This window comes from Nicotiana tabacum, chromosome 1, assembly GCF_000715075.1.
Source record: "Nicotiana tabacum cultivar K326 chromosome 1, ASM71507v2, whole genome shotgun sequence".
Taxonomy (NCBI): Eukaryota; Viridiplantae; Streptophyta; class Magnoliopsida; order Solanales; family Solanaceae; genus Nicotiana; species Nicotiana tabacum.
In genome coordinates, this window is record NC_134080.1 from 67,712,016 (window position 1) to 67,726,923 (window position 14,908).

The window sequence follows — 14,908 nt, forward strand, 5'->3', positions numbered from 1 at the left end:
TATGGTATTGGTTATAAAAGAATAATGTAATAGAATTCATGTGTGAGATACATCCTATTTTACAATATGGTGGTCGGTTCAAAAGACTTGTCTTACCTGACTATTCCGTTTAATAGAAATTGTATTCCGCTAATTTGAAGTTCAATTGCTAGATACTTCATTTATGTATGGATTCACTTGTCTCTTGTTTTCTAAAGGAATTGTTGAGTTGTTATTTTCACTTGAAAATGGTGGGGGGTTGTTGGAATTTTCAAGAGAAAATAGCAGGAATAAACAAAAGGGAAAACGGTTATTTGGCTTAAAGTTCTGATACAACATGTTGCTTTGCGAAACGTTGTGTCGCTTTGAGTATCACTTAGGCTGATTCGTTGCACCTTTTTGGTTAGTGTTTTCTGGTGCTTTTCCGGTAGTTTTGAGAAATAGACATCCTCTATAAATAGGGGAACACTCCTTGGCATAAGATATCCCGCGATATATCTCAAGTACCAACATTCTTCCTTAAGAAAAACTGCATAAGTTTGGTAACTGCAGTACTGATACTTGTGTGTTTGGAGATCTGATTTATTATTTCTTCTTGGCTTTACTTCATTCTATCCCGAGAGAGTATTTGTAAGGGACAAATAATTCTCTTTGGAAAGTGTTCCTAACAAGGTATACGGCTTGAAGTATATACAGATTTTTCACCACAAACACACTGATTTCTTTAACAAGGAATTCTCCAAATAATAATGGAAGGAAGTTGATGGCTGATGATGTTGACGAGGAACTGGATTCTCCACCTCCGAGATGCTCTATAAGGGACAATTTTGATATTACAAAGATCAACAAAGCTGGATTCAAGCTTGAATATGTTGCTCCTGATGTGCATGTTAAGTCCTCTATCACACACATAGAATTAGAGGACATTACCTCAGAAATTAAGTAATGTAATTCTGCTGTAGTATGCTATGTATGGGAAGCTCATCCCCCTTTTGCAGTGATAAAAGGATATATTCAGAGACTCTGGAACAACATGGCATAAGTAAGATAGCAATGCTTAAGAATGGCATTATTTTGGTTCGATTTGAGACTGTTGCAGGGAAAAATAATGTTCTCCCAAGGAATATCTTCCATTTTTATAATAAGCCATTTATTGTCAAAGTCTGGAATCCTGATATGGAGTTGTCTAAGGAGGAAATACAAACCGTACCTATATGGATTAAACTTCCTGGATTGGATTTTAAGTATTGTAGTCCAAAGGGATTGAGCAAGATTGGCAGCCTTGTTGGTAGGCCTCTCATGGTGGATCAGAACACAAAGTGGAAGATTGGATTGAATTTTGCTAGGTTATTGTTGAAAGTAGGAATGGATACTAAACTAGCAGATTCTGTGGCATTTAGGAATGAGAAAGGTTACCTTATGAAGCAGAAGGTACTATATGATTGGAGGTCCACCTTGTGCAAGTTGTCTTCAATTCCTGAGGCAAGATGTTACAGATTGTAGAAAGAAGATTGTCAAAACTGTCCCTCATCTAACATGTTTCACCACAAGAGCAACTAGGTATACCCCCAAATGTAGCTCAACAAGAGAAGCATGGGACTGGGATGATGCAAGACACTGGACCAACTGAGGAAAAACAACATGTTCATAAAGAAAAATGAACCCAGCCACCAGGGCAGCCAACAATAAGGACTCAGAAAGGGCAAGCAAATACTGGTTGGGTCACACCTATGAGAGAATCAAGGAATCAGTCTAAAGTACAGCGACTGGAAGGGAGCAACTCCTTTCAAGTATTACAAAAACCAAATGTAAAGGGCCCAATACTGAACATGGGAGCAACAAGGGTAGTCAAGCTATTCCCACATCTGGGAATGATTAGGCTCCTATATTGGAATGTGAGGGGGCTTATGGCCCAAATAAGCAGCAGGAGATTCAAGTCCTCTGCAATAATAAAAATATAGGATTTGTGGAATTGCTGGAAATAAAAGTAAAGAGATAGTTAATAAGATGTTTGGAGGGTAGAAGTATGTCACTAATTTGGAGGCACACTAGTGATAATTGTTTGGAGGCCAGACTAGTATAACGTAGTACCTACCTCTATTGTTTGGATGCTCCAGTAGTGACATGTGAAGTGTATAATATTCCTTCACAGGTTACTTGTATGATTTCTTTTGTGTATGCTTTTAACACAAATGTACTTGGTTGAGTGTAGTGGTGATAATTGCTCTATCAAAGTCACCTTTCAAGTTCAAGACAATGGTGAAGGGAATGGATACTTTGAGGGTAAAAGAGGCGGATCCCAAATTTCATCTTATGCGTAAGCATCTTAAACTTGGCGTTTGCCGACCACCTAATGATTTTTTATAAAGAAAGAAAAAGAGCAGTCTATTAGAAAAGTCATGGAGGTATTGGATCATTTCACAAAAGTCACTGGTATGATAGCAAATATGAAAAAATCAAATATATTTATTGCAAGGGTGGATGAACATACTAAGAAGAATCTACTAAACATCGCAAGGTTCTCAATAGGGACCTTTTCTATTAGATACCTGGGATTACCACTCTCTTTTAAAAAGTAGAGTAAGTTGGAGTGTCACCAGCTACTGACAAGATTACTTAAAAGGATTAAGAATGGTTATGCTAAACCACTTTTCTATACTGGGAGTTTACAAATTATTAATGCAATATTATCTTCTACACATAACTTCTGGTGGCTATTTTTATTCTTCCACTAAATGTGCTAAAAGAAGTTGACAAACTATGCAGGGAGTATTTATACGAGTGTCAACGCCAAGATTTTCAATTCATTTATGCTGTATGGAAGCCCGTTAATTCATAACAAAATACATACATAAACTAGGTCGAGAAAACCAGAATGAATTAAAAAAACAAAATTATCAGAAAACAAATGAAACTAGGTCAAGAAAACTAGAACGAAAAGAACAATAAACAAAACTATCAGAAAACAAATCATCATCATCTGTCCCTTGACGCTGGCCTTCTTCATTACCATGGCTACCTTTTTCTGCACCAAATTGTGGTTTCCACATGATCAGAATACTATAACAGTGATTAACATTCATACGGATGTTGCTAAGGCGGAGAGAATTCTGAGAAGTAGAGAAGCACTAGTGATCACCTGAACGAATTCAAGACGATTAGATGTACTTTCCATCTCCGTGCCCAATTCATTAATGATCTTGTCCTGCAAGGAAAATATACTGATTTTAACTATATTTCGCCTTTAAAGACGTTGAGTAGAAGCTTGAGAAAATTATTAGAAGTGGTGCATTTGTTAAGTGACTAGAAATTCAAGGAACTGATAATAACCTGTTGAAGAAGTTCATCATGTATGGTGAGCCCAACATCTCCGATTCTAACTACGCTAGCACTAAGCTCGTCTAGCTCTTCATCCTGTTGCCTGCACAGGGCATCCAATCCGTTGTCAGATGTAAAAGACGCAGAAAATAGTTCCAATCTACTCCAAGACTAAATAACAGGCCTTTTGGAAGATTACAGAATGACTGAACTAAATAGATGTGACAACCATAATAATGCCATAGTACCATATCAACAGATCCAAGATTCTGCTACATCCTCTAAATTTTGAAGTTAATTAAGGTTTTCCTGACACAATTTAAGGAAGTGCGATATAAGTTGGCAGAAGTAGACTGCTAACCTTTTAATAGGTACTAAAGCTAATAAAGACTATTCCACTTAGGGGCGCCTATGGTTCGGTTTGGATCAGATTTCATTTAAACCGAAATCAAACCAACTATGTCGGTTTGTCAAACATACAAACCAAAACAAAACAAATAGAATCGGTATTTTTTTATTTGGCTTTCTTTTCACACGAAATACAAATTCATTTCATTCAATCTACAGAAACTAAAGACATAATTTCTCATATGTTGATGTTACGTGTAGCAAGAATCGAGAAAATTAATTAATCTATTATCTATTGAAACATCTATATGTGAGAAATTTTACTGCAAAACATGACAATTATTTACTTTCGTAGATCAAAAAGCAATAGTTTCTCCATATAAATCTTACCATAATGATTAAGATAAGAGACAAATTACTCCTAAATAACTTCAACAGAAGAATAGAAAACTCAAGAAAGCACCATGAATATGTCTATACAGCTTTTTCATGGCTAAAAATATATAAAGTATCTTTATAAAAGTAAATATTTATGGTCATAAAAATTTATAAACTAGTATACTTACAGTGTCGATTTGATTTGTTTTTTAAACTTAAATACGAACCGAACCGGAAAAACTATTGTTGGGCTTTTAAAATTGAAAGCAAACTAAACCAAGTCAAAAAATACGTCGGTTTGGTTTGGTTTGGTTTTTCCCTTTTTCTTGAACACCCCTAGTTACAGTATAAATGAAGTTGAGTAGACAAAATCAGAAAGCCAAAAAGACATAGCAGAATGGTTATGACTAGGACATAAAAATCTTGGGGAAGTTGATATTACACATATCGTCCTTCCATAAATATAAAAATCAAGGGTTACGGATTCCATTAAGCAGGTTTCTCTATAAATGGATCAAGTGCGTGCAACATTTCCACTGAGATTGGATATAAAATCGATCAGTCTAAGAAACATGACAAACGAAGAGTAGATGCAAAGAAATGGAAGGAAGATACCTCATAAGAAGTAATTGCCTATCTGATTCTGATGATATGAAATCATCATTATCTCGGGCAGAGTATGCATTGGATCTCTCTTTCTGATCAGAATCTGGCAGTCTCAACAGTTCTCGCCGCATCCCATTGAGATTAGATGTACTTGTCCCATAAGACTCCTTTCCAGTTACTATTGACTTCTTCACGCTTCCCACCTGGTTAAAGGCAATTGATTTAGCTCTTTTACTTTAAGGAACTAAGGACCAAAAGAATATACATGTGGCATCAACAGAATCAGCTATACTTGAGCTCGGGCATTGCTGGTCCATCTTCTTCTTCTATCAAGCTCACTTTCATTAATACCATACCAAGAGGGATCTTTTGCTGCAACAGCGATTGTTTTGTCCAATTCATCCACCTTCTCAACAAGAACACAGGAATTCAGCATTGAAAGGATATGAAGTTAGTCAAAGCTGCAGAAGGTCAATTTCAAATCACATTGACAGAAGAAAGATCATTTTCTTAAGTGAAAAGATCGACATATCTGACAGTACAAATCATAACATGAATTAAGACACGTGCAACGCATCAAACAAGAAATTGCATCTGGCTCTGAAATCATCATTATTCATTCATGTACAGGCAATCAGGAAGACATACAATGAGAATTTAATAAAACAAACAGCAGTAAATATCAATTACTCATGTTTAAAGGAGCTATGTTTTGGCCCAAACCTGCCACTCAATGCTCTCACATGCAGCAAGAAGTTCCTTTGTAAGATGTACTTGCTCATCATTATTTGCAGGAGTTTCCTCCCATTGATGAAACGTGGACAAGAGCTTGTCAATCTAACCAAGCAGGCATTTCAAGAATTAGATTCTGCAGTCAACAAACTACAGCAGTAATGAGAAATTGAAGAACAAATAGATTCTAACAGTGGGAAAATTCTTGGTTAATCTGTTTTTTTTAACAGTAAAAAGAGATAGAAAATCTTTTTTTGTCTTGCCCGCTAATTGATTTTTCTACGAAAATACCAAAATTAGCTTGCTTACTTTTTCTTCTTTTTCCTCTATCATCATTTAGGATCTGTTTGGAAAGCCACCAGGTAATTGGAATTGATGTAATTACTAGGGTAGTAATTACACAGCCTAGTAATTACATAGTTGTATAATTACGACGACCTGTTTGTTTGTCATAACATTACTAATTTACTGTTTGGTTGCACAAGTATAATTACACAGTTAGATAAAAATTTAAATGAAATAATTATCAAAATTAAAAATTAATATAATAAATATATGCCTTTAAATTTTTGTAAGTATAAATGATATTATATTTGGTATTTAAGATGTATATTTTTCGTGAATATACATTAATTAGTAATCATATATTTATAACTAATATTGTAAAAATAATTTATATATATATATATATTCCAAATTAATAATATTTAATTTAGATACTTACAAAAACTAAAAATATATGTACTAAAAACAAATGTTTTGTAAAATATCATGGAATTCATGTTTGATAAAATAAATTAATATTTATAAATATAATGTCATAACCTTATTCAAATAAACAACATGCAATATGAGCCAATACTACTAAAATAAGTAAAGTGGAACCATGAATATAACATAATTTTAAAATCCAAAAAAATAATTTAACATGTCAAATTCCAACATAATAGTAAGTTCCACTACAACTTAAGATTAGGAAACATAATAAGTTTATTACCACATTCAACAACGAAATTCCACTTTAATTGCATCACTCATTATATACCAAGTTTATTAATGACTCATTATTTCTAATATTAGGAGGTGTAGTTTCAAAAAATAGAATAATAAAATAAATAAAAAATAAAACATAAGCAATTTCATGGAATCACTAGAAGTAAATAAATAATATACAAAGAAAATATATTTTAAAATTTAAAAAAAAAAAGTAAAAATAAAATTTAAAAAATTAAAAAATAGAAATAAAAAGTTATAAAGAAAGAAAAATAAAAATAAAAATAAAAATAAAAATAAAAGGAAAATAAACTGAAAGGCAACCTTGTAATTATTACCACCAATTTTCACTTCCCCTTGAAAATTGGAGAGTGTAATTACACCCCTCGAATTACACCAAATTCCCTGCTGACCAAGTAATTACTTGGCCAAACAAACATGCCAAACTATGTAATTACACTCAATTACACCCAAATCCAATTCCTAGGTGGCTTTCCAAACAGGCTCTTATTCTCCTTTTCAATAGGAGATGGACTTACAAGAAAAACACAAGAGTTACATTTTGCAGGTTTTCTTTTTTTGATAAGGGACAACTATATTTTGATAGTGAAACAAAGCTAAGCAGGTTTCTCAAATGTTTTTCATCAATTACTAATTTACCATGTAAACAATAGCGAAGCATGTTTAAAAAAATTATTGTGCATATAAAGAGAACTACAATAAACATAGCCGAAATACAACATGATCTTCTCAAATCAAAACCAGATGCAGATGAACAACACTTGAGGCCTTTCCTACCACAGAACACACCTCAAAAGTTTTACCTAATAGAAATTACTTTGCATTTTTTTTTGTGTGTGTGGTGGTTGGGGGGGGGGGGGAGCAGATTACTTTGCATTCTTCAATAAAACAAAACAAACAATAGATTGAGCCTTCTAATTATGTTTTGTAATCACAGGATCACTCAGCCAAGAAAAATCTGGTCTAATGATTCAGCAGTTGCAGGAATCTATGAGGCAAAAAGTGAAAGAAACCAAGGAAATCAGGGGCACCAACGGGTTGGGGATATAAGGGAAAGAAGAAATTTTTGATTAATATTTGAAAGATTTAGAGTCTGACTTCTGCTTCTGGAAGTGGCAACTTAGTAAGACGCAAGATCAGTCTTCCTGCAATTTAATCTCTAATCTTCATCTCACATTCACATTGATTCTAACATATTCCGAGTATAAAAGCATGTAATCATGAAGAAATTATTTTAGGATTTCCAGTGGCTTATACATATCAGTGAAGGATATACACAGAATAACAGCCAATGTGAATGAATGCCTGAAAGGCATAGTGGCATACTTAGAAAATAATGTTATTAGACACTCCTTTGTTAGTGAACTAGACAGTTTGAAAATGTTCTATGCATATCCTGGTTTGTACAACTATTTACATCCCCCCGATGCTTCTATAAATAATATTGCATTCCTTGATTAAAAAAAATCTCTATACATATCCAGACACTATAGATCTCATCGCTCTAGAGAGTTGAGGCCAGAATCTATTTTTAGGCTTTTAGCTAACTGTTGGATGCTCCTCTGGGTTTACCTTATAAAAGGATCCCAGTGATACTCGCAATATTAATCTCACCTACATTGACAGTACAACTTCCTATAAAATTTTACTAACGACACGCATTAATTTGGCCATGCCTGAAATAACATAATTTGAAGTGGAAAACTAAACAATACAAGTATTCTATATCTTATCTCATGTATTATCTTCTTGAATGACAGAATTTTGAGCTCAACCAAGTTCAAAATGTAAATATCTTGATATGTTGTTTGGTTTCCTTTGCTCATGACAGTAATATGATTAGTTTCTTCTGCAGTTAACTCATCTCTTATGATGTGTTAAGTAAAGCAGGCAGAGGAAGGAAAGTATAATGCATGTCGAGGCTAACTTCCAAGTATCACTACACCAAGTGATCATGCAACTGATCCATCACTGGAGTAGTTTAATTTAATCCATAGTTTATAAGAACTCTACATTGTCCCATAAACACACTAGCTCACACACGCTAATTAAAAAGGAAAATGTTAAACAAATGAGATTTACTTAACTTAACTTCAAGATTATTAGAACATTACTAGAAAGTGGTAGATGAGCTTACAGACTCTTGAATTTCCTCCTTGACAATATAAAAGGGATCTTGAGCTGAAGACATCTTTAACACCAATTCTAGAACGTTTACCTGCACACATCACATAATTGCACCAAATATCTCAAATTGCTTAAACCGTATTATGACTATAGAGACACAATAGTAATTTAGCAAGTAGTTTTTCCAGAAAAATATGAAAATTATCTAAAGGATGAATTCCAAAAAAAATACACTTATTACAGGACCTGGTCCAAATACAAACGAGATCTGAAGAAATAATCAAAAAGAAGAAAGCTTTACCCACTAAAACTTTATATTCAGCGATCCGTTTGAGTTTATCAGAATTCAAACTAAATTGATCCACAACGTGGAAGATAACTTACAATGGTTTTTATTTCGGGAGAGAAAGACAAGGAATCTAAATCAGAGAGAGAGAGAGAGAGGAACCTGCTGCTTGATTTCGTCGGAGTGGCCGGAGAATAGACCGGAGAGAGCAGGAGACGGTGAGAGTAGTAGTTCTGAATAGGCCACCAACCTGGGCTGGTATCCATTAAAGGATGATGCGCACTACATAGCTGGGCCTCTCTAGCCCAAATACAAAAAGTCAATGGGCCCCTTGATTGCATTCAGGATTCGTCAAAACAGCGTGGGTTGACCAGTTTTCCGACTGGTAACCCATCTATGAGGTAGTTAAGAAATAACTATTACTCCATATTTAATGCGAAAATAAAATCTATATAAAAATATTTGTGCTAAAACATGAATTTTTTTAGAATATATGTTGTATTATGGAGCTCCTATCTATAAACTCCAGCAGATTGTGCTATTAAAAAAGTACACTGTATGTGAATTCCAATAAATTATGCTGGAATTCGAACTTTTAGAAGTTAATTTCAGCATTCTGAGAATCCTAGTTTCTTTGATTTCAAAACCTTAAGGTTAGGAAACTCCCCATCGTTAACGTCGCATTTTCAAAACCCTAAACCCTAACTCACACATATATAAAGGGATACATATTCCCTTGAAGAATTGTCTCAAAAATCCCATAAACTCTTGGGATATTCACAAAGAGATCAAAATATGGCCGGATACTTCTTGACAATCAAAAAGTTCAAAAAGTTGGAGATCAAATACATCCCCAGGAGGTCTGCATTATCCTACATTCGAGAAATATGTGGCCTCAACCCTCGAATCACGGAGATAATCAGGAAAGAGGAATCAAAGGAGAAACAGAAGTGTACTCACAATTGATTAGTAAATATATTTTTCTCTTATTTTGTGGTTGCAGTTTATTTTTCATATGTTGAAAAATTATTGCAAACAAATTGGCATGCCCAGTGGGACCAGTTCTACCCTTCATCTCTTACTCCTGTAAATCGTAAACTCCAAGTTTCAAAATCATTTGTTGTGGTGGTCGAGTACTTCAAGTCTCGTCTTAAAGTTTCGGCAAGCCTACACCCCGACAAACCTTGAAGTAGGGGGCATTTGTAGACATCAAAATTTTAAGGGATCAAGCCAAGTCCTAAATTAAAGATATTAAAAGACTCTTGAAATCCTAGGAGTCTATTAGGGTTTCTTGGAGGTTACTCTACCCTAAACCCTAACTCACACCTATATAAAGGGATACAAATTCCCTTAAATAGGTGTCTCAAAAATTCCGTAAACTCTTGGGATATTCACAAAAAGATCAAAATATGGCCGGATACTTCTTGACAATCAAATAATTCAAAAAGCTAGAGATCAAATACATCTCCAAGAGGTCTGCATCATCCTACATTCGATAAATATGTGGCGTCAGCCTTCGAATCACGAAAATAATTAGGAAAGAGGAATCAAGGGAGAAACAGAAGTGTACTCACAATTGATTAGTAAATATATTTTTCTCTTATTTTGTGGTTGCAGTTTATTTTTCATATGTTGAAAATTTATTACAAACAAATTGGCACGCCTAGTGGGACTAGTTCTGCCCTTCATCTCTTACTCGTGTAAATCGAAAACTCCAAGTTTCAAAACCATTTGTTGTGGTGGTCGAGTACTTCAAGTCTCGTCTTAAAGTTTCGGCAAGCCTACACCCCGATAAACCTTGAAGTAGGGGGCATTTGTAGACATCGAAATTTTAAGGGATCAAGTCAAATCCTAAATTAAAGATATTACAGGACTCTTGAAATCCTAGGAGTCTATTAGGGTTTCTTGGAGGTTACTCTACCCTAAATCCTAGCTCACGCCTATATAAAAGGGTACATATTCCCTTGAAGAGGTGTCTGAAAAATTCCATAAACTCTTGGGATATTCACAAAGAGATCAAAATATGGCCGGATACTTCTTGACAATGAAATAGTTCAAAAAGCTGGAGATCAAATACATCCCCAGGAGATTTGCATCATCCTACATTCGAGAAATATGTGGCGTCGGCCCTCGAATCACGGATAATTAGGAAAGAGGAATCAAGGAAGAAACAAAAATGTACTCACAATTGATTAGTAAGTATATTTTTCTCTTATTTTGTGGTTGTAATTTATTTTTCATATGTTGAAAATTTATTACAAACACCAAATATTAATGAGATGTTAGTAATACTGAAATCAAATCTTAATTACCCTAATTACAATCAATAAAAGTATTTACATTATAGAACTCTCTAGAAGAAGACGAATCTCTTTCAAATTCTAGGACTAGTTTAATGGTAACCACATGTCTACTTTTAAGCTTATGGAACACATAGGAATATTTAATATAGTTTGCAAAAAAATAAAATATGGCCTAATATTCTCTCTCTATGCTTGGGCTCTTCACATGAACTTGGGCCATAATCCTTAAATATCATTTGAATGCAATTGTAGGCTCTATTAGGCTTCTAAAGGGGAAGTTACATGATATACCTATTTGTAAAACTTACTTTCATGATATACCTAAGTTTTGAAATTACATCAAATATTTCAAAAATATTACACGCTATACCTCCATATATTCTAAAACATATAACGATATCCTATTTTGGAATACAATCCAAACCTAACTTACCATATATTTTAATTTGGAATACAATATTCTAACTAAACAGACCATAATGTTTTAATTTTGAATATATTATTCAAACTAAAGATACCACAATATTTTAATTTGAAAAACCCAAACCTAGCTTACCATAATATTCTAATGAAGAATATAATATCCAAACTAAATATACTATAATATTCTAACAAAACATGTTATAGTATTCTAATTTGGAATACAGTATCCAAACCAAATATACTACAACGTTTTAATTTGGAATACAATATCCAATGCAAATATACAATAATTGTTAATTTGGAATACAATATTCAAACTAAACATGCTATAATATTCTTATTTGGAATACAATATCCAAATTAAATATATCACAATATTTTAATTTGGAATGTACAATATTATATTTTAGAACACAATAGGTATACATGGTAAAATAATTTTATAAAGTAGGTATACAGAGTAAAATAAATATTTTAATGGTATATGGTGTTAACTAATGTTTTCAATGGGCATATCGCGTAGAATATCCTTCTCTAAAAGATCATTCAAATCTACTCACTTCATCAAATGCATCCCAATAGTTTGAAGGTTCTTGACTTGGCTCCTAGTAATAGGTATGGTGTTATCATCCAAGAAATCAAAAAAGATAAAGAAGCAAGTCTTTGCTCTCTTTTAAGTTAAACTTCTTGTCCAAATATTGCTCTTACATGAAAAAGTGACTAAATTTTAATTAATTTTGAAATTATGACTAATTTTTGTTTACCTATTTTAAATGAGGCTAATCTTGAATTTCTTCCGCTCTTAAAATTTTGAAGAATTAACCTAAATAGTCGCCTATCCAACCGCTTAAATTAAAAACTAATCAATAGATATATAATATATGTAAAATTCATGCATAACATGTGTATATATATATATATATATATATATATATATATATATATGTATACCGAATATGAATAGCAAAAAGTAAACTGGGACTAGTTAGGTAAAGATTCTAAACTTTTTTGATCGACATTATGGAAATGCTAGTCCCTGTTTAGAGTAATTAATGAGCATTTTCAAAACTTTTTCATGTTTTACCCTTATTATTAATCAGTATTATTACCCGCACGATGCGCGGATACAAACCTGTGATTTGAGTTATTTGATTTATGTGCAAATAACTTTAAAATATTAATCTTTCAGATAAAATTTATATATAATCATTAAACAAATGTTAATAAAAAATAGAAATTTCTCAAATCTCTTAAAATTACTCATAATTTCTTGTCCATAATGCATTACCCATAACTTAAAATTATCATAGTCTTGTCCGTTACTTCCATTATAATACATTATAAATAAAAATATGTTTTTTTTTCTTGTAGTAAAATGTTTTATTTACTTTTATTCTTTTGATCTATTGTTCATATTAATTTTTAAATTTATCATATTTTTTATAATACCTATATTCTTATCTTTATAATTAATTAAGATAAAGGCGTTATTTTTATCTTTCAATTTATTTATTTTTTAGATTTTATTAATTAAGATAGGGCAGACAATATTTTTACAAAAATATTCACTTTCTTTTCATTCAGATTCAAAAAAAATTAAATTTAAATTAAGTATTAGTATTAATATTATCTAAATTGCCAAGTGATTTTATAGTAGTTTGTCACGTGGCTTAACCACAATGCAAATTTTATTCATAATTATTTAAAATACTTTCTCTTCTCAAAATTCAAATAAGTCTTATTCTTCCAAATATTTCTACGTTAAAATTATTTATTTATATATATTTTTCTCTTTTTCTTTTAATTTTTAAAATTATGTTGTCCATATTAATGTTTAAATTTATCATATTTTTTATAATACCTATATTTTTATCTTTATAATTAATTAAGATAGAGGCGTTTTTTTAATCTTCCAATGTAATTTTTTTTAAAATTTTATTAATTAAGATACATCAGACAATATCTTTACAAAAATATTTACTTTCTTTTCATTGAGATTCGAAAAAATATGTTTTAATTTAAATTAAGTATTAGTATTAATACTATCCTAAATTGCCAAGTGGCTCTATAATAGTTTGTCACTTGGCTTAATATAATATATATAAACACTCACACACACACTTTCTCTTTTCAAAAATCAAATAAGTCTTATCCTTCCATATATTTCTACATTGAAATTTTATATATATATATATATATATATATATATTCTCTTTTCTTTTAATTTCTTGTAATAATTTATACACACATATATTCTCTTGGAATTTGGTTTATAAATTTTTTGATTTTCCCAGAAGTTAACAATATTACAAAAACTCAATGTCAAATTAGGAAAAAGAATGTAGTCTTCAAAAAAAAAATTCTTTCGATGTTACCCTTTCAAATATATATATTTCTTGCAAATAACCCTTTTAAATGCCTAAAATTAAAGCGACAAAGTAGTTTTAATAGGATTTGCAATATCCCATAACTTTAGGCATTTATTAGTCCAATTAAAAATGAAGATTTTTCAAATCTTCGAATGTGATACAAAATTAATACATTATATTTTCTTCTTATCCTTTTAACTTTATCCTAAGTCTTTCCTAAATTATTATTTATTTTGTCTTACTTTGCTATGTGTCTTATTCTTAAGACGCCACTTTATTTTATATTTTAACACACTCCAAAGTATAAATAGTCATAAATTGTCTCAATTACGTCTTTTTATATTTTTTATTTAGTTTCTATTATAGCTTTTCAATTAATTTTTCACCTCCATATTTCCAGCTAATAAATAAAATCTATGTGTTGTTCAATATATAGATACAAAATATAGATATAGATGTAGATATCAATATACATATAAATATAAATATAGATATATAAATAAAATTTGTCTAAGATCTATTTAGATTATGTATAAGATTAATTCAACCACTTTCATTAATTATGTTTCCATCTATAATTTTTAATTATTAATGTTGTCTTAAAATTGCCAAGTGGCTTCATTTTATCTTGCCACTTGGCTTAACCACAATGCATACTACTCTCCTTTTAATATAATATAGATTACTCATTTCCCAAATTATTTTCAAGACTTTTGGAAATGCTATCATTATTATGGGTAGAATTGTAAAATATATATTTCATTTATTATTTTTTAAAGGGCATGAAAAGTATAAAGTGAACAACTAAAAGTGAACAACTAAAAGTGAACGGAGAGAGTAATAATTGGGGAATTTTGTGTAAAGATTTCTGGTATAATCAAAGCGCACTGAGAGAACCTACATGCTATCTACGGATAATTTCTGTCATAAAAATATCATTACTGGACAGTTTTGATCATCAATATTTAAACATTAATTATAATTATTTTTTAACCCAACATGAAATGTAGCTTAATGTAGTTGCC

The 14,908-nt window shown here is 31.5% G+C and overlaps 2 protein-coding genes across 2 annotated transcripts; one reads left to right on the forward strand and one right to left on the reverse strand.

Moving 5' to 3' along the window:
- The first annotated feature begins 742 nt into the window (after positions 1-742).
- LOC142162827 (uncharacterized) lies at positions 743-1,482 on the forward strand. The gene is made up of 2 exons (XM_075219792.1): positions 743-921; positions 978-1,482. The coding sequence occupies exons 1-2, from the start codon at positions 743-745 to the stop codon at positions 1,480-1,482; spliced, it is 684 nt and encodes a 227-aa protein (XP_075075893.1).
- A 1,279-nt stretch (positions 1,483-2,761) lies between these two features.
- On the reverse strand, positions 2,762-9,090 carry LOC107763439 (syntaxin-61). Its single transcript, XM_016581927.2, has 8 exons — positions 8,951-9,090; positions 8,513-8,593; positions 5,353-5,466; positions 4,922-5,035; positions 4,639-4,832; positions 3,310-3,400; positions 3,119-3,184; positions 2,762-3,004 (listed from the first exon to the last, which is right to left on the reverse strand). The coding sequence occupies exons 2-8, from the start codon at positions 8,564-8,566 to the stop codon at positions 2,894-2,896; spliced, it is 744 nt and encodes a 247-aa protein (XP_016437413.1). The 5' UTR covers positions 8,567-8,593; positions 8,951-9,090; the 3' UTR covers positions 2,762-2,893.
- Positions 9,091-14,908: the final 5,818 nt, after the last annotated feature.

Bases quoted from the DNA above. Each gene is read 5' to 3' on its own strand.
- LOC142162827 (XM_075219792.1), top strand. From the start codon at position 743: ATGGCTGATGATGTTGACGAGGAACTGGATTCTCCACCTCCGAGATGC. The intron at 922-977 runs GTAATGTAATTC...CCCCTTTTGCAG, and splicing joins GACATTACCTCAGAAATTAA to TGATAAAAGGATATATTCAG.
- LOC107763439 (XM_016581927.2), bottom strand. From the start codon at position 8,566: ATGTCTTCAGCTCAAGATCCCTTTTATATTGTCAAGGAGGAAATTCAA. The intron at 3,185-3,309 runs GTTATTATCAGT...TTTTCCTTGCAG, and splicing joins ATGATGAACTTCTTCAACAG to GACAAGATCATTAATGAATT. The intron at 3,005-3,118 runs GTGATCACTAGT...AATTTGGTGCAG, and splicing joins ATCGTCTTGAATTCGTTCAG to AAAAAGGTAGCCATGGTAAT.